This window comes from Bidens hawaiensis, unplaced genomic scaffold, assembly GCF_021521415.1.
Source record: "Bidens hawaiensis isolate Kalapana, Puna unplaced genomic scaffold, B.hawaiensis_p1.1 tig00000055_1, whole genome shotgun sequence".
Lineage (NCBI taxonomy): Eukaryota > Viridiplantae > Streptophyta > Magnoliopsida > Asterales > Asteraceae > Bidens > Bidens hawaiensis.
This window is the reverse complement of record NW_027491016.1, coordinates 5360514-5386923: the sequence shown is the minus strand read 5'-3', so window position 1 is coordinate 5386923 and position 26410 is coordinate 5360514. Positions and strand designations below refer to the sequence as shown.

General features: G+C 33.7%; 1 protein-coding gene across 2 annotated transcripts; it reads left to right on the top strand.

Moving 5' to 3' along the window:
* Nucleotides 1–220: 220 nt before the first annotated feature.
* On the top strand, nucleotides 221–3861 carry LOC143532589 (amino acid permease 6-like). Of its 2 annotated transcripts, none has more exons than XM_077027657.1 (6): nucleotides 221–318; nucleotides 386–619; nucleotides 991–1084; nucleotides 1185–1399; nucleotides 1670–1812; nucleotides 3135–3861. In XM_077027657.1, exons 1-6 carry the CDS (start codon nucleotides 225–227, stop codon nucleotides 3783–3785), a joined length of 1431 nt encoding a protein of 476 aa, XP_076883772.1. In that variant the 5' UTR covers nucleotides 221–224; the 3' UTR covers nucleotides 3786–3861. The 2 variants fall into 2 exon arrangements, with proteins under 2 accessions (XP_076883772.1, XP_076883733.1); XM_077027618.1 differs by having other exon boundaries at nucleotides 1658–1812.
* Nucleotides 3862–26410: the final 22549 nt, after the last annotated feature.

The following is a 26410-nucleotide window of genomic DNA, read 5'->3' as shown; positions in this document are numbered from 1 at the left end:
CTTTACAAGCAGCAGGGATGAATGCATGCAAAATTTCAAAAGGTGAAGCAAACATGGGAAATAGGAAGCAACGCAATGGCTACCGCTGAAAATGGGTAGTTAAGATTTGACTATACTGTTCCACTGACTTTCCTTTTTTTATCCCAAAATCTTGGCCCATCTCCCACTTTTTCTGCCCATAAAATCCCCTACTCCCCTCCCAAACAACACACACCAGACCAACCATGGATGCACATTTGCACACATCGGCTCTTGAGGTTGCCAGCCATGATGGCTTTCGCAAGAATCTCGATGACGATGGCCGTGAAAAACGAACGGGTAAACAATCATCAGTTTCTATCTTTTTTAGCTTGTTCATGAAATAAATGGTTCATGTAATTAACAGGGACATTGGTAACTGCAAGTGCACACATCATCACCGCTGTGATAGGATCAGGAGTGTTGTCTTTGGCTTGGGCTATTGCACAACTCGGTTGGGTTGCTGGCCCTGCGGCTCTCATGGCGTTCTCCTTCGTCACTTACTTCACATCCACTCTCCTTGCGGACGCCTATCGATCACCTGACCCCATTTTTGGCAAGCGTAACTACACTTACATGGACGTGGTCCGTGCTAATCTTGGTAAGTCTTAGTTTCCAAACTTCCTCCTCATATATATTTAAATTTAATGGACATATTAGAGGATCTACAACAGCTGACTTCCATGAACCGTCACATCACTTCCAAATCATATTCTAAACTTCGTTAAAGAACACTCACCTTTTTTCAAAAGAACGAACCTTGTTAAATATATTAATATAATATGTAATAATATAAATGTTTATATGAGAGAGTGGGGCCACACTCCCGGCCTCTCACGTCTGGATTTACAGACTTCACCTATGCAGACTTTCTCCACAATGGCGGAGTTTGTTTCTGAGGGTTCGTCCACTTTGTTCCACATCATCCGGACGGCTAAAACTTTCCACCATTGCTGATGCTCTTAATTTCAGGAGGGACGAAGGTGAATTTATGCGGAATAGCTCAATATGTAAATCTTGTGGGCGTCACGATCGGATATACCATCACTGCTTCTATTAGTATGGTGTAAGTATATAACTAAATGCATAAATTAATTCTATATAATGTTTTTCTTTTTATATTGGACAATATATCTTTAATCTATTGATGGTTGATTTAATTCAAGGGCCGTTAACAAATCCAACTGCTTTCATTCGGAGGGGCATGCAGCAAGTTGTAAATCATCAAACTATCCGTACATGATAATATTTGCTGCAATTCAGATAATATTAAGTCAGATTCCTAATTTTCACAACCTCTCATGGCTCTCCATACTGGCTGCTGTCATGTCTTTTGCTTACTCATCCATTGGTCTTGGCTTGTCCTTAGCTAAAGTGATTGGTAAGAGTCATAACTGACAATATTAATATCAATTAAAACCACTATAAGTAACCCTTTAACAGCAGTGAGGGCCTCACCCTCACCGCTCTAATTAATAAAACAATATGAATGATATTTTAACCGCTATAAACATTCTCTATTCATAGATCTGCGTCTGCCTTTATACTGTTAATTAACCCTTTTATAGTTAACTCTTTTACAATGGTTGGTAAACTGTTATAATTCAATTAATTCTTGGTGGCACAATAAAAACGATAGGTGGAGGTGGAGGTGGAGGTGATGTAAAAACGAGTCTAACCGGAGTAGAAGTGGGAGTGGACGTATCCGGAGAAGAGAAAGTATGGAGGAGCTTTCAAGCCATCGGTGATATTGCTTTCGCTTATGCCTTTTCTACTGTACTCGTTGAGATCCAGGTTAGTAAATCAAATTAAAATAATTTGGCCAACACCAACTTTCAAATTTTGAGTTTTACAATATGGAATTAATGTGTGAACACAATGAACATTGCAAACAAAAATGCAATCACTTAATTTTAAATTAATTTTTCATCACACAATTATTTATTTTGATAAATTAACAGTTAGTATCGTCTAACTAAATTTAATAACGTTTAGTTTAGGTAACTATAACAGAAAACTTATAAACACATATTTTGGAAGTATAATAAGTTGAATTATGTATACATGTTCGTTTCAAGTTTTGACTTATTATTAAAAATTTATATAAATTGATAATATGAATGTTTAGTAAGTTGAATAGTAAATATATTTACAAAATGTATAAATTCATATCCTTATTAGAGCTATGATTTTTTATCTTTTTGTGTAAAAGGTAATGTATAAATTTTTATAAGAGTATCCACAATGTTATAAGACCTATACAAACAATCACATTATCGTTATATTAGATTCAAAACTTTTCTTAAAAATCATTATTTTCTTTTACAATACCAGAACTCTACAAACCTCATTAAAAATATTATATATAACATACACACATACATACATATGTGTATATATATATGTGTATATATATATGTAAGAGAGAGAGAGAGAGAGAGTTTGTGATGTGACACCAGGCCACACCACTCCTATCTGTCTCCACGTTTGAAGCCCCAAACCTTCCACAAACTTGAGCTTAAAAACTTCTCCTACAACGCGCTGGTTTGCCACCCCCTCGTTTGTTATCTATCATTTTATACGGACGAGCATCCTTGAACCTTGCGTTGTGGATGCTTTAGATTTATTAATTTCAAAATGTAAAAGTAAAACGGGAAAAGCAGCCACTACCACGTGTGGTAAAACCATCATACAAAAGTAGCCGCCAATGAGACGTATGTACGAAGAATGCCACCGAGGCGTTTTTTGAAGTTAGTGCCATCAAATCAAATCATGAGTTTTTTGACCGAACTGTATCTCCCATAGAAGACCATATAGTTTTCTATTTCTAAAAATTGGGGCTGGAATAAGCATAAACATATTCTGTCTCTTTCTCCACATACTTTTGTTTTCTGCCATCCTTTTTTTTCTTTGTATTTACTCCTCCCTTAGTGCATTTAATCATTCCTATGTTATACTAATTTGTGCATCATATGATATATACAGGATTCCTAATATTCATGAAAGTAATTAATAATAATAAAATAAAATAATCACCAACCTCTTGAATTAAGTATATGCATGCATGTTTTAATTTTCATGATAGTGTTGACATTACATTGTTATTGAAATTGAAGGACACATTGAAATCATATCCTCCAGAAAACAAGGTGATGAAGAAGGCATCGTTGGTGGGAGTCTCAACAACCACCGTATTTTACGTGCTTTGTGGATGCTTGGGTTATGCGGCATTTGGAAACGATGCACCGGGCAACTTCCTCACTGGATTTGGTTTCTACGAACCCTTTTGGCTTATTGACTTTGCCAACGTGTGCATCGCGGTCCACCTTATTGGGGCATACCAAGTCTTCTGCCAACCCTTGTTTGGCTTCATTGAGATGAAATGTAGACAACAATGGCCCGAGAGCAAGTTCATAACCGCCGAACACATTCTAAATGTCCCCTTTTATGGAGAATACTACGTTAACATGTTTAGGTTGGTATGGAGAACAGCTTATGTGATCATGACAGCGGTTATAGCCATGATATTTCCATTCTTCAATAGCTTCTTAGGCTTGATAGGGGCTGGTTCCTTTTACCCGTTGACTGTGTACTTCCCGATAGAGATATACATTGCTCGGGCTAAGATACAAAGATTTTCCTTCACATGGGTGTGGTTAAAGATACTAAGTTGGGTTTGCTTGATTATTTCTTTGGTTGCGGCAATTGGATCGGTTCAGGGATTGCTAACAGATGTCAAAAAATATAAACCCTTTAAGATGGACTAGCCGGTTTCATGGCAAATTGATGTAATATGATTTTTTTTAGCAAGTTAATGTATTAGAACTTGTTGAAGATAATCAATTTCATACCACTCATTGTGATATATATGTATGTGCAACACCCTCTTGACTTGTGATATCCACACTCTTAATTAAAAACTTCTATTTTGGAATTACATATGTTAGGATTGTGATTATGCAAACACACACACAATCAAACGACAAAAATAAAATGAACACGAGACACAAAACTGATTACTTTAGAGAAAATTAAGCTTAAATGACTTATGCATAATACACATTACACACTAATCACTTATTTAATTAACTATGTTTATTACCAATTTGTTGGGTTCATAGGCCTTGTTCGGGCCGGTTTATTATATGAAGTCAAAAGAGGAGACGGGTGCAGGCAGCCGGGCCCCAGCCCAGCCCAGTTTTAGATTTCTTGTTCAATAATTTACAAACCCTAGTTCATTCTCTATATAAACAATATTATGTACTTGTAATCGTTGTCACTCAATAAAAAATACCTAGTTGCCACCCGTGGACGTATGTCAGTTTAGACCGAACCACGTTAAATCCTCGTGTTTGTTTATTGCTTTCGCGTGTGTGTTCAGTTTCGTGTGTGTGTTTAATCCTAATAAGTGGTATCAGAGAGCTTAGGTTCGGATCACACGAAGAGCGTACTGAACCAATTCCGCTCGTCGACGCCGCACCAGAAGTCGGAGCTAGGGTTCCGTCGTTTTCTGTTCATCGCCGTCCCAGTCGGTTAGGGTTTGTTCCCGGCCACCGACACTTGTTTTTGTGGAGGTTCTATTATATATTTTGAAAGAAAGTAGCAAGCATCGCCCGCAGTGTAGCCGGTCTTGTGCCATAGGTTGTCTTAAGGAAACGAAGAGGTCAGTTCTTTCATCCCCTTTTTTGTCATAGAGTTCACGTCGGCAGTTTTCGCCGCCACCCTTGAGGTTTTGCTCGATTCGCTAGAGCTTTGTTTGGATCGTTTTTGCAGAGGCAGAAGCCTTGATAGTGGGTTTCCGTTGGAGTTTGGAACCAGAGGCGTGAGTGGATTTACTGTGGAAGAAAGTTCTGTTTGACCAAGAGTTCCTTTCTTTGTTTAGTATTTTGACTTGGACCAAACTTTTTGCAATTATTGGGCTTAGAAACGTGATTTTTTTTAATCCATCAAGTCATCAACAAAGAGCAGAAGCTCATTTTGTTGATTGAGTGATTTGGAAATTATTTTGGGTAGTTTAGCCTGGAATTAATTTGGGTCAAGAAACCAAGAACAATTATATCAAGACTCTATTTTTCGTTGAAGAGCAGTCGTCAAATCAGAAGTAATTGTTTAAAGAAACGGAGAACAAGTGCCAACATTGTCATGTTTTATCGTTTCAGTTTTAAGTTTTTGTTCTGATTTACAGTTCGTATTTCCGCTGCGTTAAATAGGTTGATTGTTTAACAGAGTTCAGTAGAACAGTCGTTAAGTTCAGGCCCGTGCCATTGCTGTGTCTGTCTCTGTTTTTATCCAGGTTTTTGTTTTAGTCATTGTCATGGCAGAAGACGGAAAGGTATCGATACAGAAGTTTGATGGACAGAAGTTTGGTTGGTGGAAGATGCAGATTGAAGCGCTACTTTGTCAGAAAGATTTGGATTTACTGCTTGAGGATGAAAAACCAGAAAAGTTGTCTGAAACAGATTGGAAGAAGTTAGACAAGAAGGCTAGGGCTTGTATTACTTTGTCTTTGTCGGAAGATGTGGCGTTTAACATCATGAAAGAAACCACAGCGCATGGTATGATGGAGGCACTATCCAACATGTATGAGAAGCCTTCGGCAGCGAATAAGGTCTATCTTATCCGAGAGCTAGTGACAACAAGAATGAAAGAGGGTGGGTCAGTTACAACACATATTAATAATCTTAATTTGATCCTGTCCCGCTTAGTGTCAGTTGACATTAAGTTTGATGATGAATTTCAAGGCTTATTGTTATTATCCTCTTTACCCGATAGTTGGTCGCAAACAGTGACTGCGGTTTGTAGTTCGTCTACAAAAATTACTTTTGATGGGATTCGGGACCTGATTCTGGGAGAAGATTCAAGACGCAGAAGTTCAGGCGAATCATCAAGCAATATGTTAGTCACAGAAGGTAGAGATAGGGGAAAACAACGAGGCAGTGGGAGCCTCAAGAGGAGTCAGTATAAGACTCATAAAGATATTGAATGCTGGGGTTGTAAAGAGAAGGGACACTTTAGGAATCAGTGTCCGAATGATAAGAAAAGGGTGAATGTTAAAGAAGACAGCACAGATGACGGGGTCAGCAGTGATGAGGCTTTGGTTTGCAGTGTTGAGAATAACGTTGATTCTTTGGTGATGGATTCTAGTGCTTCGTTTCATGCCACTCACTGTAGTGAAACGATGAAGAATCTTAAATTTGGGGATTTTGGAAAGGTTCGACTTGCGAAAGATGATATTTTAGAGGTCACGGGTATGGGAGATGTTGATTTGATAACTTCAGCCGGTACTTCTTGGACTTTGAAAGACGTGAGGGTTATTCCAAGTTTGAAGAAATGTTTGATTTCAGTTGGGCAGTTGGATGACCAGGGACACGATGTTAAGTTCGGGAATGGGTAGTGGAAGGTAGTCAAAGGGAATCTCGTGGTTGCTCGTGGAAAAAAAATGGGTTCGTTGTATATGGTCGATATGTCACCAAAAGGAGTGGATCCAGTTTTGGTGAAAGACAAAATCCGGTTCACAGAATCTCGTGGGCAGAAGAAGGTTCGTTTTGCAAGTAACAAACCCAGAGCCAAAGTGAAGATTCGGATGAACGAGCTAGGAAGGTTAAATCAGTCAGAGGACATCGTGACAGTGGGAGCACAGGTCGTGTTTCAGTTACAGTTCCAGGTTGACAGTCGATTAAGAAAACCAGTATTCCAGCTGTAAAAGTCTCTCCAGTGAATTACTTGCTTAATATGGAGAGTGTTTGTTCTTAGGTTATCTCAGGATCCGGTAGTTCGTTACAGTGGAAGCTGGTAGGGACATAAAACGGGCCAGGGGCAGTTTTAGCCGTGACTGACGTGTTGGAGCTCCGGGGAGCTTCAACGAGCCTTCAGGTTAATTGATGAGAAGGCGGTGGCAACTAGAGAAGTTTAATGTTTAGATTACAGAAGTGCGATTAGGAGTGCAGACGAGAGTACTCAAGGCCTCCGAGTGGGAGATTTTTGGGTTCGTAGGCCTTGTTCGGGCCGGTTTATTATATGAAGTCAAAAGAGGAGACGGGCGCGGGCGGCCGGGCCCAAGCGCAGCCCAGTTTTAGATTTCTTGTTCAATAATTTACAAACCCTAGCTCATTCTCTATATAAACAACATTATGTACTTGTAATCGTTGTCACTCAATAAAGAATACTAGTTGCCATCCGTGGACGTAGGTCAGTTTAAACTGAACGTTAAATCCTCGTGTTTGTTTTTTGCTTTCGCATGTGTTCAGTTTCGTGTGTGTGTTTAATCCCAACACAATCAACATCCGATTTCAATATCTTGTAATGCTAGAATATATATAGGATATAAAGAAATGCATCGTAACTACTGGGGTTATAGTGAGTTTAACTTCATCGTTTGTGTATACTTAGTTAAATTGTTTTGCTAATTACCCAATTGATAATAAATTTGTTTTTTTACCGAAACCTCCCATGATAAAAATCCTAGTGGTTCATCAAATCCTAGTTAAGAGCTCCAATACATTGACTTAACTGTTATAGTGTTCGTGATTGCTAACTTTAATACTAGAATTGATGCAACAACATAGATCAGCGTACTGTGTAACAGAAAGGGATCATGGACTCTTTAATCTTATATATCCACCAAGTTAGAACCCGTGTAACACACGGGTTTTGTTAAAAAAAAACGAAAGGTAAAACAATTTTATTATATTGATAATATGAAAACGACAATAAGAAACTTTAATATTGCAAGGCATAACAATTAATCATGCAGAGAATTATAACCTGTCAAATGTCAAGCCAGTAAATAAAACATGATGATAATAATAATAACAATAATAATATTAATTATAATAAGTAAGCTAACCATGTAAACGTGTCTACCCATAAAACATAACTGAAATGTAGAAAAAAAACTAACAAAAATATTATTATTTTATTACAAATCATTATTCATAAACCCTTATAAAGTTTGAAATGTCAACGCAACCAAACAACCAATCATGAAACATAGCAATAAAAAAAATCCACAAACGCAAATGTATATACCGGAAAAACATGACCTGCAAGTTCAAAAAGAAATAAAAACAAAAACAAAAACTGTTTTAAAAGTGACGACAACACATCTATTTTCCCTTTTTTGGAATTAATAGATTGTTGTTATATCCAGAATTGTCATATGAAACCTGTTTTTCTTTGGATTTATTACTTGAATTTGCAACAGGCGGATCATCAACGTCATATATGTCTCCAAGTTTTCTCTTTAAATTGGATGGTGGAGAACTCTAACGGTTTGTTCCACCATTTGAAATTTTATGCTATTATCACCGGTAAATGATATAATTTCCTTGAAAATAAAATGATAATAAAGATGCTATTTTGTTGCATATCAAAAATATGAAGATAGTATTAAAAGGTTTCAAATGTTTACCTTGTTACACACCGTGTCTTCGGATTGACAATCTCCGCTGCGAACCAGGTTTTGTTCAGATGTCTCAGCCTGTAAAGAAATAAAAAAATAAAGTAAAATAATTAAAATAAAATAAAAGTGATAAGTTTTAAATTAAAAATCATACCAGGTCAGTGTTAAACTTCTTTTCCAAACTGTAGATAAAAGGTGCGGAAAATACGTGTGTTTTACAACACATCAAAGTATTTACGAGCCAACGTTTAGGTTCAACTAATTAACGAACCTAACCAATAAACAAAGTGAGTGATGGGTTTTAATGGAGATTTATCAAAAAGTCAATTTTAATAGTAAAAATTTAATTAATGGAAGATTTAATTTAATAAGAATTAAATTTGGATGATGAAAAATTTAGTTTAATATTAATAAAATTTACAATATTTGAATTTTAATAATAAAGACTTATAAAATGAAAAATAAGTTGTGAAAAGTAACATGAGGAAAAAAAAGAGATAATAAATTATTTATAGTTTAAAGTTGAGGGTAAGGATTTAAATGCACTTAGTAATTTATAATTTGCGAATATGGAAATAAATAAGAAAAGATGATTTAAATAATATTTTAACGGATAAGAGTTAGTATAAGATTTCTTGTTCGAGATATTTTAGTTTTGTGGAGATTGGCGGTCGTTTGGTTAACGTAATACAGCAGCAAACTCCTAGTCGATTCTAGTAGTCGAACAGCAATCACGAGAAATAGGTGACGATGATTTACTAGGGAAGACATTCTACGAGTACCAAGGATGAAATTTTAATGAGATGATGGGTAAGTTGTGGGAATGAGTTGATGTGAAATAATAGGGATGCACATGTTTATGAATTAGTGCTAGTGAAGACTGGATGACGAGTCGGGATTTAAAATAATATGCATAAGTTTGAAGCATTTAAGTAAATGAACAATGCTTATATTTTTTTTTCAATAATAAAATAACCAAGCATATCAAACGAGTTGACCTTCCATGAGCTTTCCATGGCAATTTGAATGGCCCAACTAAATAAACGACATAAAGTTTGTGAATTGACCTCCCATGAGCGTTCCATTGCAATTTGTTGGCCCAATTCAAATAACGAGAAATAAACAATTGAGTTGTTCAGCCTATGAGCGTTTACATGGCATTTAACTGACCCAACTAACTAACGAATTATCAAATCAATGGAGTTGGTCGGACCATGAGCGTTACATGGCATTTAACCGACCCAACTAAATATCGAATCAACGAATCAAATATAAGTGGTTGGTGTATCTCGGGAACCACCTCGGACGATACATTCCAAACCAAAAAAATCAAATCGAAAATGGTTTAAGAAATGGATAGTTGGAGTGCCCATGGATTTCCATGGATTTTTCACCCAACTAAGCATTTAAAATAATTTAAAAACACAATTTGGAAGTATAACCGTTTACCCGGTTATGTTTACCACACAACCGTTTAGCCGTTAAAGTTATGGTTGTACGACATTTGCCATACCCCCATGCTTCACGGTGAAGGAGCAAAACAAAACACGGGAATTCTTAATGAATTTCCCACAATAAAAGATAATATACCAAAATAAAAGATTTAGAAAAATATTTTGAATGTGAGGCATAGCCTCGGAATTTGTGTGTGTTCAATAAATAAATAAGATAAACACAATTAAATAATTAATCTAACCAAGCTGTAAACAATTTATTAAAAAGCACATAAGGCAGTTTAGATAAGCACGTATAGGGTCCTATGCATATGTCTAGGACAATTTCTAACGACCTATCTTATAACCTTCGGCTCTGATACCAATCTGTCACACCCCAACCTAAGGCGGAAATGTCGGGGCGTGATCTGATTGCTCACTGCTCGAATATACTATCATATATAAAATGTGACAATATCTAATTAATTATTTTATTCAAATAATACACACATTATCCAATTATAACAAACAATTTACAAATATGAATATAAGTTCAAATAATGTTTATCTTGATTATATCCTAAGGTCTTGTCTACGTGTCCAAACTTCAATATTCAATACAAGCAACCTGCATATGCATAGAAAATGGAGTTTTGTCAACATATAGTTATGTGAGAATATCACCAGTTTTGACACAACAATATAAATAAGCATAACGTGATAAGTGCGGTAAATATAATCAAACCATAAACAAGTATGTAGAAAGTTGCCAAGCGAATCAGGCGTTGGTCACCAGCAGGAACACCCGCTATGCGATTGATTGAATGGTAACACAAGTAAGCAAGTAACACGTATGTTTGATTAAATCACTCACAATAACACGTATGCATTTGTTTGAATACACACACACACACACACATATATATATAGTATGAAATATGAATACGTACGTATATGTCCCCAAAACGTTTAGAAAAGTTGTAAAATAGGGGAATGATAAACTCACCTTAAGCGATTACTAAATGCGATTAAACGAGCTAACGAATAAGCGAGTCGTCCACTACATGTCAAACGATATATATATATAATTCAGAATCTGAGATTTTATGATATCATAATATAAATAAAAACAAACTCATGGCCGCTGGAATCAATTCAAACGGACGTTTAGAACTCAAGTTATGTTGTTTTAAGATTTAAACGAGTCGGTACTGACCAGAATCCGAACAGCGAGTTGGAAGTCGGGTTTTGGTCAGTAGCCTTAAGATTTCGTTACAAGAATAAAAGTCTTCTGGACCAAACATTGAATCTGACCAGAAGTATGAGAAATTGATTGGTCAAAATTGTTGACTATTGTGCCCTTAAACGGGTTTGAGTCCAATTGACCACCGAGACTCCCTCAATCGGCAAAATTGACTTAGGGCTTTTGTTTTACAGATAAAATCTACAATATTGAAGAATACAACTTACCCGAACAATGAATGGAACAAGAGATAATCGAAGTCAAAGGGTCTTGAAGCTTGAAAATCAACGAGGCAATACGAACTTGATAAATTATTGAAGAAACCGACAATGGGGAACAGAATTTCGTGGATTGTAGCTATGGGAGCTGGTATTGGAGTTATAATTTAGGGTTTTATAATATGCCTTGTTTAAATATTAAGGGTTAAGACTTGTTTATTAGGAAATAACTATTTTAGGAAACCGAATAATCAATTAATGACAAAATCGGGTATAATAACTTAAAGATTTCGGTTTGGACAGCAATAAAACGAAATTGGAATGTTTTATAAAATTATTTGACATATCTTGGAGTTTAAGTTCCGTTAATTTAATCGAAAATAGGAAAGAATTGGCAAAACTAGTCCCTATAGTTCCCGAAGATGCGATTTTTAGCCATTTTAAGCGATTTTAAAGGTTTCTAAGGGCTATTTGGCATAATTGAAAGTTATGAAATTATAAAATAAGTTAAATACCAATAAATACAAAATTTTAAATAGTTCAAAAGATCCGAATTACGTTCCCGAATCGGTTTAAACTTAAACGAATATAAATACGAAAAATCCGAGATGTTACAGCAGGTCGGTCCACCAAAGCTTATATCCTGTACCTTGGGTCCAATATAATATCATGGAGATCAGCCCGTCAGAAGTCAGTTTCACGTTCCTCCACTGATGCAGAGTACAAAGCACTTACAAATGCAGCGGCGGAATTGTCATGGGTCAAAAATCTACTCAGGGAGCTTGGTCTAACGAATAAGGATCCTCCTCGCCTTTACTGTGATAACAAAGATGCCACCTACTTATGTTCTAATCCTGTGTATCATTCTCGCATGAAGCATGTTGCTTTGGACTACCAATTTATAAGAGAACAGGTAGCTGTAGGTACCCTCAAGGTTCATCACATTAACTCAACGGATCAACTCGCGGATGTGCTAACAAAACCGCTGTCAAGAGCTCCGTTCCTACGCCTACGGTCCAAGATTGGAGTCTTCGATGGATCCTCCATCTTGCGGGGTAGGGGTGTTCAAAATTTGATTCGCATTCAAAACATTCTCTATTCGAATTCGATTATTAAGATTCGAATTCGGTTTCAAAAAATTCGAATTCGATTCGATTCGTATTCGAGTATATTAATCGAATACGAATTTATGATTTATTATTCGATTCGATTCGAAATTCGAATTTAAATTATATATACATTTATTACATGTAATTTATTTATTTTTATTTGTGTCAAATGCATAAATAATAAATATCCATTACAAATTAATTAAACTTAATAGGCAAAATTATTGTTTTTTAGCCCATACTAATATGGGTGTTATTTACTTCTAGTTTTGAATATTATGAATTTTAGACTATTTGTACTTTAGTTTTGAATTTATTATCATGTAGTATTGTAGCTACTTTAAATTTATATGTTTGTTTTACAATTATGATTATGGTTTTCGAATTTTTGGCATAGGTTAACTTGAATTAGATCGTATTTATTCGAATTAAAATCGAACTTATTCGAATTCGATTCGAATTCGAGTTTCAAATACGAATTCGAATCGAATTTCGAATTGGACATATAATACGAATACGAATCGAATAGTTCAACTTTTAATCGAATATGAATACTGGCAAAAAAAACAATTATTCAGATTATTCGATTCGATTTTACTTGAAAATTCGTTATTCGATTCGATAAACACCCCTATGCGGGGGCGTATTACGACACATGGAATAGTCAAGTAATTAACATGTGTTATTTATGCCATTTATATTTAAATTCAAATTTCAAATCTTAGTCAAGGTTGTTGTAGAAGTCATATGTAAACTCCTTGATATCTCCTGTAGTTATGGGTGTACTTCTATATATACTTTTGAATGTGAATGACAGAAACGATTCCAGCCATATACATTCTGTTTTGTTAATATTCGTCATGTTTCTCATAAACTCATATTTCTAGTTGGGCTTGTTATGCAAGTTTGCTTCTTAGAAGAAAGTCTAACATAAGTTAAACTATACATAGAAATAATAATCTCAGAGAATAAAATTCAACGTAAGTTAAAACTATAATGTATAATTTTATTTTCCTTAAGCTCTTTAGCACTCTCTTTAGTGTCTCATGATAATGACTAATGACAAGGATTATAAAGTAGTATATCTTCTCAATCTACCAACTGCATAAGCAGTATTACTATATTAGTGCTTGTCATGACATACATTAAAAAACCCAATTGACCTTCCTTGCGTATTTAAGGTGTGATATAAGATCACCATCATCGAACATAAGCTTAACGTCGGGATCTGGTATGTCCTTGGACCAAGTGACGTGGGTCAGGAAGGGGCGCCACCCAGTGGCGGAATCGGAATTTTTTCTAATGGGTTCGGGATGTTTTTGATGTTTGATTTTATTTTTCCGGCATAAGAGTTTTCAGGCCTAGATGGGTCGGGTCGGTCTTTCGGTTAAATAAATACAATATCCCTATCATAACAAAAGTATATCGCCAACATTGCAAAAAATACAAAGTTATATTAAATAAAAAATATATTACATATTATTATTGTTCCCAATGCATTTTCATGTTTTGAAAACGATTCATAACATCCTCAATCACAACTTTCAAAAATAACTCGTTTTCAATATAACAATTGCAAGCATATTCATATAATCGATTGAAACCTTGAAGTCTTGAAGCAATCAAAGAAATATTTGGCCGACCATTGTTGTTACCTAGTTGAAGTCCAAAGGTGAGGTGATGGTTTAAGCCTTCAGACGAATTGACAAAGAGTCTCGATTCTGGTCAACAGAAATATAAATTGATCGTCATTCTTTTACTTTTTTGATATTTAATTTTTATTTAGGCATGTGTTTAATTAAGAATGTTAATTGAGTTTATGTTTATTCACCCATTTTATGAACAGTTTTGGGTTTTTTTTACAATCTATATAGATTATTATTGGCTCATTTATATATTTGTTAGCAATTTTTATGTTTATTAAAAAAATACTCATTTCTAAAATAAAATTAACTTTTTTCATAAGCAATGGGTTCGAATGTTTTTTTAAATGATACTGGGTTCGCTCGCCGAAAATTAATGGTTTCGGTCGTTAATTTAATACTTTAGGTTATATATAAATTCGAAAAAGTACCAGGACCCACCTCACCCATTAACCCATCACAAAACCACAACACCTCTCGGGCACCACTCACCCGCCCCCTCTGGCCAACCCTGTAACGCCCAAGAGGCTCAAAAAGGTGGGGTCAACTAGGGATGGCGTTTTCGGTACTAATACCGATTGGTACCCGTATAAATTTGGTATCATGGGTACTGTATCGATACCAAGTTTTGAGTTTTCGGTATCGATAGGTACCGGTATTTCCCGAATTTTTTGCCTGAAATATCGGTAACGAACCGAAACCGGTACCCGTACCAGTACCGGTAACGAACATTTCGGTATCGGTACCTGTACCGAATATTTCGGGATCCGAATTTTCAGAATCGATACCGGCACTATCCCGAGCTCATCCCTAGGTCAACCCCTATTTCAGCCAATCACCTTTTTTATATCTAGTTAAACTACAAAACCCTTGTTAAAGAGTTTATTAGTAAAGCCCACTATCTATGTGACAGTGACGTGACATTTAACTAACCAAAAGATAACACAGTCTTATAATACTACATTTCTCCCAACTGAATTTCTTGGAAAAACACTTTTTGATGATGTTGTGCAACTTCAATCCTCAACATCTTGATTTTCCCAAATCTATCTTTAAGAAGTTGCGTGAATAAGAAAATGTAGTCTCATTAATTAACCTAGTATTGGTTTGTTCCAAAGATCAACATAAAATAAAACTAGAAGGGTGCTCGTGCGATGCAGCGGGAAATACAGATATTGGTTATCACGTTATAGATTCATGGGTGCTCGTTATTTTGTTTGTAACCGTGAAACCATTAATGTCGATGTACAAATGAAAATGGAATCTAACCATTGTTAATTGTTTGGTTTTGTTGGGTTTCAATTTTCAACGGTATAGTTTCAGTTTTCGGTGGTCAAAACCGTAACTAATGGCTTGACTCATGGTTTCATTTAAAACCATCAAAACCGAACGGCAAACGCTTATACGTAAAATTTTGTTTTTTTAGCTAAAAAGAAACCATGGCTATATGATAATCAAATTAAAGAGAATGAAATGCTTGATTTTATGGTGCAGTTTTTTTTTAAAAAAAAATATTAACATAAGAAAAAGTTATGGCCGTTTAAAAATCGTGGGGGTATTTGGGTTAAAAGTGAAATTATAAAGAATATATGATTAAAAGATTAAGGACCAAAGTTATAACTATATTTTAAATTTACAAAATTTGATTAAAGTTTAGGGGGAAGGTTGTAACTTTTTTGGAAAAAATAAAAGACACGTGAGATTAAATGCTAGAATAACCACTTTGCCCCTATTTTAGATTGTACAATGTGCTTGAAAATTTATAAAACTCTTAAAATATTTCGTCTTAATTTGTCCATCACTCATATATATATATATATATATATATAGGGAAGGGTTAACGTACAAATGAAATTAACGTACTAAACATGAGAATCAAGTAGAGTAATTATATATACAAGTAGAGTAATTATGTAATTACACCATAGAATAATTACGTAATTACTCTATGATGTAATTACATAATTACTCTGCTTGTATATATAATTACTCTACTTGATTCTCACGATTAGCACGTTAATTTCATTTGTATTTGATCCAAAAACTATATATATATATGATTGGGTTTATTTCAGAAGTGTTTTTAGTGTGAGAAGTGTGAGAAGAGATTTTGGCCAATCATAAGTTTTTTTTTAATTTCGGATTATTTAATTGTAGAAGTATATTAGGAAAAAGTTTAGGAGTTTCTTTTAGTAATTAATACTAATTAATATTAAATTACAAATGATTATACATTTATTTTTATTTTTAATTTGATTTAATCTTTAAACAATTCATAAAACAAAATCATCATACTCATACTATAAAAAATATAAATATATTAACCATCATAAAAACAAATACCTACACAAATCATAATATTAACCTACACATACAAAAACTAGTTCATGTTATCACCTACACCAATCACAATATTTATATACATGCACATAACTAGTTCATGTTAACCTACACAAATCACAATAATAACCTACATATACAAATTTACTTCATGTTATAGCCTACCTATTTGTACTTACCTACACATATCAGAATATTAACCTATATAAACAAACCTTGTTCATGATATCACATACAATTAATAGTATTAACCTAAACTTGTAAAATATTCGCAATGTAGGAACACATCATATTTTTTTATAATTTTAATTATTTTATAATATATCTTTCATGTGTAGACAAATACGAGTTATGTGTAGATGAATGTTATTTATATTTAGGTGAAAACAAAATGAACTAGCAAGCTGTGTAGGTGAATACGACATATGTGTAGGTAAATATTAGTTATGTGTTGGTGAAAAATAAAAAAAACAAAATTAGTGTAGGAGAAAATAAGTTGTATTGGTAAATACGAGTTGCATTTTGATAAAAATAACTAACAATTTGTATAATTGAATATGAGCTATGTGTAGATTATTATGTTACTTGTGTAGATGATCAATTTAATACAATTCATTTACATATACATTTTTTATATGTAGGTAATAGATAATTCAAATTTGTAACTTTCTACTAAAATTAATGTGGAAAATATTTTAGGAGTAATTAAAGGAATTAATGCATTGAGCAAATCAGAGATAATCAATGGTTGAGATCGACTTCTTGCTATAATATCACTTCTCACATGATTCATCCCCTATATATATATTTATATTTAACATATAACTAAGCTTGAAATGACTTATGCATAATACACATTAATCACTTATTTAACTCAGTTCATTACAAATCGACAATAAATGATCATAACTTCTTTAATGCTTCAGATATAAAGACATGAATATTATTGATTGGGATTATTGTGAATTAAATTAAGCCCTTGTTTAAAGTATCTATATCTCTGCTTTAGGAATAACCCATTTACTTCGCTTATTCATTCAATCGAAAACAATAATGAGAAAACCGAGTTTAGACACGTATCACCGTGAATTCGGTTATAAATAAGGAATGTAGTTATCTTTGTTCAAGATAACCACTAGACTACTTAAAGCTTGGAAGTATGTGAGACATTTTCGCTTTGGCCTATAAGTTCAAATACTATGATCGGATATAAACCCCCAGGAAAGTAATAGCATCTTTCTTTTGATTCTCGGAATCGTTTTGCCAATGTCCGAATCATAGTATTATCCCCCTTCCAATTATTACGAAAACCCATCACGCCTTTTCATACTTAAAGGAAGAATAAGAAAAAAAATCAAGGGAATTCTTAATGAATTTCCCAAAAATAAACAATAACCAGATTTTTTTTAAACAATTTTGAGAATGAGGCATAGCCTTAGAATGATGTGTGTGTACATCAATTATATAATAATAAATAATTAATCAGCAAGCTATGAGCAATCAAATATAAACAATTAGGGTAAACACATAAGCACGTGTGGGGCCCTAAGCATGCTACTAGCTCATTATGTCAAACAACATATCTTCTAGCATTCGGTTCTGATATCAATCTTTCACACTCCACCCTATAGCGGAATATGTCTTGGCGCAACTGATTGCACGGTAGCTCACAAGACACTATTAATAATAATGACAATAACTAATTATTTAAATTTACATAATCAAAATACAACACAAAATCCATAGCAAAGATTATCCGAATAAATTGTTTAGTTCTTCAACAACCTAAATCCAACTCAATGTCTTCTCGAATTTCTAATTCTTCAACTAGCAAACCTGTAGCATGCGTAAAAATAAAGTTTTATCAACATAAACTTGAGTGAGTAATGCACAAGTTTAGATGCATTATTATATTGTAAAACAAACAATTCATATGTGATTATGAAGAACTACAATATTGATGAAATATAACAATCACCAAATAAAATAGATGTGGACCCTTTTGGTCTAGCACAAAGCCAGATTACCAGGGCAAGTATGCATACTCGATGAGGATGAGATGGCTCAACTACCAAACAATAAAAAAAATTAAACACATAACCATATAGCATGTCCTCGATGAGCAATAAATCCATAAACACATAATATCGAATTACGGTTAATGAGGTATAGATGTAAATAAATAACTTTTGATAAATATGGTATGCATTTTACCCCTAAAAATAAAAGATGAAAAATAGGTGTGAATTACTCACCTTAGAAAGTCAGCGAACAAGATAGAATAATAATAAAAAGAAGTTTGTCTTAAGAGAGCTGACCAAACCGAACTCAACCAAAAGTCCCTAACATGAGGTTAAAATTATGAATAAATAAGAATAATAATAATTGAATAAAAATTAGTCAAATAAGAGATTTTTAAGCGAAAAACAGAAAGTTCGTTTTTAAGTGAGTGTTCAGTAGGGATGAGATCGGTACTGTACTAGTACCAATACTGAAAGTACTGATACCGAATTTGAGAAAAAATGGGTATCGAATATATCGGTTCGGTACCGACACAATACCGGTATTGGTATCGGTATTTCTGTAATTTATCGCTTCGATACCACTTTAGCATTTTCGATACCACTTTAGCATTTTATCTTTCTTCAGTAGTCCAAATTAGCGTTTTATTTCTTTTTGCAGTACAAGTAAATCCATTTTTACATGTATTGTGAGGCAAAACTTCCCATTTTTATTACTCATTGATTATTGTTAATTTATTCAACTTTTTTTTGCTGTTGTGATAAAAAAAATACAAAGTGGCAACACTTTTATAAATCTCTTCAGATTTTCTTTCATATTTGAGCTAGCTAGTGTTTTGAAATCTTGAATGATGATGCTTAATTGCGTAATTCGTTGCTTTTCAAGAAAAAAACTGAGATTTGAAATATTAATTATGAATAAAATATAGATAATTAGATACACTGCTTAAGAATTCCCATAAAATAGGTAAATACAATTAGTGATATTTTTTAAAATTAAGGATTCTTAAAAAATCTCTAGATATATCTTATATAAATTCTGTACCAACACCGATTTTTACAGCAAAGTACTGGTACCGATACCGCTTTTTACCAATACCGAATCTAAGAAAAACGAAAACCGACAACGGTACAGCCAACGATCGTTAGGTACAGTAATGGTACGGTACTTGTACGATATTAGTACGGTTTCGGTATGCGAGAAAAAAAGCTCATCTATGGTATTCAGTTCGTGTCCAACCCAAATGTTGATTTGGGGTCAATTTCGGGTCCAACATGACCAAAACAAAAATACAAACATAAAACATTGAAGAAACAAAAGCTAATTCGGGTTACTTCAAGGTCTAATTGAAAAGGCCCAATTTAACTTCTAAATAAACCCTAGATCGAAATCGATTAAATTGAATATAAAATCCCCCAAATCCATTGAAATTATTTGAGGGCTTTCGTTTGGGTTCATAACTAACAATAAAAATCAAAACTTACTTGAGAATTGAATAAGGAAGTAGAAGAATTAAGCTTGAAAGATCCGTTTGACTTTTGAAGTCAAACCGTGAAGAATACTTGAGCTAGATCTTTAATTCGGCAAAGAGAATGGAAGTGAACGATTTGGGAGTTGTGTAGCAGATTATGATCGACAATCTACCTTAGTTTTTATAGGAAAACATATTATAGCTTATTGTTTATCAAAAAATCACTAAACTTTGTTTAAATCTCAAAATGAACAAGATAAACACCAATCTCGATCAATAACTTGAATTAAACAATAAAATTTGGAGAAATAAGATGGAATGTGCTTAGGTTTATTCTAGAACTCTTAAGTTTAAATTATAACACGATTAAGATTGAGATTTGAAGATAAACGAGTAAAAAAAATGAGCTAAATGAGCTTAAACATACTTAAATCACGAACCGATCTGCACAGACACTTGGCCGCATCGTGTGGCCAGCTAAGACACCTGGTCGTGTGACGTGGCTTAGTGTTTCCACCAGACTTTTCGCTTTAACAATTTTAGCCCTTATACTTTCTAGAAATGCGTTTTTAGGCCAAAATAAGTGTTTTTAAGGGATTTAACATGTTTAAACATCAAAACAATATAAAATGAGTTAAATACCATAAAATACTGATAAATACTTGATTTCACTAATAATAAAGATCTTAATACATTCACGGGTTGGGTAAACAAATACAAATATATAACCGAAATTGACGGATTTCACAGTTACAAAATATCTCGCTGGCTCCCTCTCATTCCTCAAGCTTTCACGTGCTCCTCCCAATGAAGGTAAATGTCACTATCAAGGAATCTTTTTTGGCTAACATCCATTTTGCCCACCGGTGTATTCTTGTTCCTTCTTCCGCCTGCGGATGACTTCCGCATGGTTCTAGAAGGGTTGTGTGCGTTCTTGGTGGATGTCTCCCACGGATTTTGTTTTTGGCGAGACTGATTCGCGAGAGTGGCTTAGTGGGCTAGAATCCTCTGGACCCAATCTCTTCAATTTATAACCCTACCTCTATAATTAGTTTACAAGCCTTATGATCCTCTTCAAAATTTTCCATATTCAAAATTCCAACAACATTGTTTCTACTCTCATTTGATGAATCACACAATATTGTATACTAGCTTTTGAACCCGTGTATTACACGGAATTTGTTAAGTGATAAAAAAAATACGGTTTGCTATTTGAAATAATTGAACAAAATTAAAGGTAAAAAAGAAATGAAATATATTGTACAAACAATAAGAAATCTGGAATCTCAAATTTATAAATCTGATAAAATCTCTTTATATATAACATTTGTTGTTTTATCACAAGTATTCAAATCGTCATCCAATATAAACAAATTTAGACCATGTCTGTTGTTACCCTGAATAATGCAACATATAATGTTCATGAGAAAAAACTGGACACATAAGGAACAAAACAACCTTAGAAAAAAATTGTTCTTTATTATTTCTAATTATGTTTCACATTTCTACTTGATTGATCTTTAATCAATATTTTATTTTCAATTTCGTGACTATTTTTTAACCTAATTGTCAAAATTGTTTTGGCCCATGAGCCATTAAAAGCTAGCATGATGAAATGAAATATTAGAATGGCAAATTGACTATTTTGTAACCTAATTACCAAAATGATTTCAACCTATAACCCATGGATAATATGGATTAAAGAGAATAAAGATTATTAGAAATTTATACGTTTATAACACATCATTATTATTATTTTTGTTTATTAGTAAAGTAAGATTACTTGCGACTAATAATCTGATATCGAAAATCTTGTAACAAAGAGTATCCATATCAAAGTAATGAATTCCTTTTCATACTTATCCAATATCCCATCTAGACTCTAGAGGTGTAAAGTAGCCAGCAAGGCCCGCAACCTGGGCTAAAACCCGGTTTTTAACCCGACCTCAGCACCAAATAAACTTGTTCGGCTCAAACCGATTCCCGGCCCGACCCTACTCATGAGGTTGGACTCCACCCAATTTGAATAATTTCCAAAACAAGGTTTGATTTTATAAACCAATCCAAACCGGTTTAATCGGACAGAACATTCTTGCCTTCAAACCGGTTTTAAACCCTACCCAATTTCTTCCAAACCAGTTTTGACCTTGACCAACCCGGACTGGATTTTAACCCAAACCCGTTTGGGATAGTACATAATTAAACAAAATTTGACAGGAGATAAAATCACAATGTTATTGCTAAAAGCATCCTCCACATAATTAAACAAGTACTTAACCCAACAAACATCAAACAAACAATAAACAGCAAATCCTACTGAGACGCAGGCGGTGACGAAGAAGACTCTTCAACACCCTCTTGAACAGCAAAACTCTACTCCGGCGGAAGAGCCGGCAACGGCGGGTAAACGGTGGGGCCACGGTTCTTGTCCCACGGCTGAGTCTTCTTGGGCCTGGATTTCCGGTGATGGGCCGTCGCCTTCTTCTGTGGCCTCGATGAACACTCTATCGTTAACCCACCAGTTCCAGTTCCGGTTCCGTCACCGTATCGGACTGATGGTGGTGCTATCCTTGTGCTTCCGGCGTTGGGTGATTGACGGCCCGGTGAGATGGTGGCGAGTTGAACACCGAAGATTGCCGATACCGACAACATTTTGGTATGAATGGATGACTGTGAGGTGTGTTGTGTTGTGTTGTGTTGTGTTGTCCGGTTTGGGATGTTGAATGTGTTGTGTTTTGTTTCTTATCTTTGTTATTGTTGGGCTTGGGCTTTGAGTAAATGGGGCTGGGTCTTGAAATACTAAACTAGCAAAAATAGATATGCAATTTTATAAGCACAATGATATCTTAAATATATATAAACAAAATTTTTACAAACTCTCAGGTTGATCCCTATATTAGGGATGAGCAAAATCGGTACTGATACCGATTGGTACCGGTACTGAACCGGTACCGGTACCGAATCAGTACTGATTTGGTACCGTTAGTACCGAATCGGTACCAAGGTATTGAGTTTTCGGAACCGGTGCCAAAATTTGCAATTTTCGGGATCAGGATTTTCGGTACCGGTGCGGTACCGAGCTTATCCCTACCATACATTATCTCAAGCTATCAGATTGCTCTATTTGTAAATGGAGTCTTCTCATCCATATGACCTGAATTCATGGGTATAGGTCGCACCAAACCCAGATTACCTTTAAACGGATTATAACATCTCATTAAATTAAAAATTAATCTTACCAAATATTTGATATGAAAATCCTGTAAAATAGGGATATACTCAAAATTAATACTTATTTTTAAATAAAATATTATTTGTAATTAAGAAACACTTTTATAGTAAAAAAATAAGCGAATCATGGGTCTTACGAAACGCAGATAACTTTTAAACCAGGTTATAACATTTCATTATTTTGAAACTCTCTCTTCATTAAATCCTAAGTATATTTTTAGTTTCTTACAATAAACAAAATTAAAATCCATAAAAATATATAAATAATAGAAACAAATAATGTAAAACAACCCCGTAATATAAGTCTACCACGTAATTAAAAAATGCCATGTTAGCATCTCCACTAATGACGTTAGTTATCTGTTACCGAAGGTGTGACATTCGTCAATTTCGGGTCTTGTTTGTATTCATTTTTGTATTTGTTTATTATGTAAACCAACCTGATTTGTAAACCGAAGCTTATGTTATAATCAAAATAATGGATTTATGTTACAATATTGTTTCACACTTGTTAGGTCTTGAAAACATCCTACCTTTATTTTTATTTTTATTTTTATTTATTTATTTATTATTATTATTATTATTATTTTTTTTTTTGTGTTTTTGTCTTGATCCATTTTTCATGAAAACTCTTGTGTCTCACACTCATATTTGACCACCAACATTACCCTATATATACACCACCTTTCCTCTTCATTTTCCCTTGCTATAACTCCAAAAAAAAAACTCTCTCAAACATCAAAGATTCAAGGTTATCTTCTTAAGTGTTCTTGAAGGTTTTTAGTCTTTCATCTTAATTAGTTTATGTAGCCTTATTAATACTTGTTTATGGTTGTGCAACATATATATAATATACACCCCTTGTTTACCTTTGGTAGTTACTTCTCCGATTCCAGTCGGTGAGGTTTCAGACCTCATAAGGTAAGGCTTCATGGAGGACTTCGTGTCCTTGATATATAGACATCTATATAACTTGTTCATGCATATTAATCTTGCTTATTTTAGTTTGTTGGTCATGTTTACAAGTTCCATGGTTATGGGTTTTTTAGAGTCTATGCTTCGGTTTAACCGTAAATAGCTCTAAACCGTAAACCGAACTTTGTTACTAGTTTTGTTAAATAATTGTTTAAACATACTTATTGTTAGATCTAAGTTTCTAAAATCATTTTTACAAATTCTATGGTTATGGGTTTGTAGAATCTTACCTCGGTCTTAACCCGAAACACGATCCGAACCGAAAACCGAACTTTTGTTTAAAGACTTTATTGTTAACTTTTGGTTGTAAAACTTAAAGTATTTTTTTTATTTGTACATTATTATACAAGTTCTTTAGTGTTTGGACATGTGGAAACCAAACCGATTCTTACCCGCTTAAGACACACAAGTGTGTTTTTTTTAGCCATCAGACTTGTATATTTATTTAAAAAATAGTTACAAATTGATTTTTAAATATTTTCTTAAGTACTTGGAAATGTTGGATCTAACTTGATCTCATAACAAAGTTTGGACCGACAAAACCGAACACTCGCTTAACGTGCGTTGTTAGTTCTAAAACAATGGAACTACATACTTTGTTAAGTCTTATTAAATTTTATTGAGTTATCTCATAAAATTCAATATTTTGGAAAGTTGACTTTGGGTTTGACCAATTATCAAGACCCGAACCGATAACCCGAACACTCGATAAAAAAACCCGTTTTAGTATCTTTATTCCAAAGGGATTTGCATTCTTGCATTTTATCCACCTTATTACTTAACATAGGTTGAGTAAATATTAAGGTTAGATACTTTAACCCGGTTTCGAGCAAACTTACATTTTTAAAGGGTTATTATTATAAATTCTTAAATAGTTACATTTTAAAACCTTGAACTTTAATTATTTACATTTCTCAACATTTATTTTGTTTAAAGACCTTCAAGACAACCTTTCTAAATTCAAGACTTCTTTTCTTTTTAGGCATTGTGCGTTAAACTCGTCGTTCCGACAAATCTCCAAATTATCATCTTTCAAGTTTACTATTTGAAGGTGAGTACTTCATACCCCATTTTCCATCTTTTATTTTGGGGGTGACATTTCATACTTATTCAACAAAATGCTTTATATTTGAATCTTAAACCACAAACGTAGTTATATACTTTACCTAAATAATTGCTCGATTTGGTATTCTGTGCTTATACGCCTATGTGTTTATCGCTTTTGGTTGGTGGAACTATAAAATCCTAGACTATTTGGCATCCCCTTATAGCAAGGTGTCGTTAACGTAATGCAATTAACGATAACTATAAAATCCTAGACTATTTGGCATCCCCTTATAGCTAGGTGTCGCTAATGTGTTTAGCGATATCTATTTATCCAAATTACCACTTTTATTTATCGTTTCGTATGCAAGTTTTGTGGCTATCTTTATTATATACTAATATGATTAAATTTATGAATTGCTCACCAACCTTTGTGTTGACAAACTTTATTTTATAAAATGTTGCAGGTTTGCATCTGGTTGATTTATTCTTGTGAAGAAAACGACATCAAAGATCTTAGGATATTAGTAAAAATGAACAATATCAAATTTGCCATTTTTTGTGATATCTTGTTTATAGTTATTTTATGAATAATTGTTATGTGACATTTTTGATGTTGTGGAATGAAATGAGTTTATTAAATACTGTCAATTTAATTAGTGTCATGTGCTTATGGACAATCGTTACATCTCGGCATGTTCCGCCGCCTTTGGTCGGGGTGTGACAGAAGGAGTGACAAAAACAAATAGGGTGAAAGTTGGGAGTGGCGTATAACAAATCGAAAGTTAGGAGTGTTATCAATCAATTTGTGAAAGTTGAGAGTATTAAAAATCAATACCCCTAAAAACAATAATGACCATCTATATTTAAAGAATTGCTATTTATCGATCTATATACTTTTGTGAGTGTATGAAATCGAGAAAAAACAGTAAAATAATTGTTTGTAGAGCATTCACATTTATTCCTCTATCTTTAAATTCAAAATTATACTAAAAATTTATATATTTCTCTTTCCTTATCTATTAAATAATATTTTTTTATACATTTACCATTACCTTTTAAAAAAATATTTATAATTAAGAAACAACTTTATAGTAAAAAAAAAGCGGGTTATGGGTCTCACCAAACCAAGATCGCTTTTAAACCGGGTTATAACATTTTATTTATTTGTGAAACCCTTTCATTGTCAAACCCGAAGTATATTTTTAACGTCCTTACAACAAATAAAAATAAAATCCAAAAATATATATAAATATTAAAAA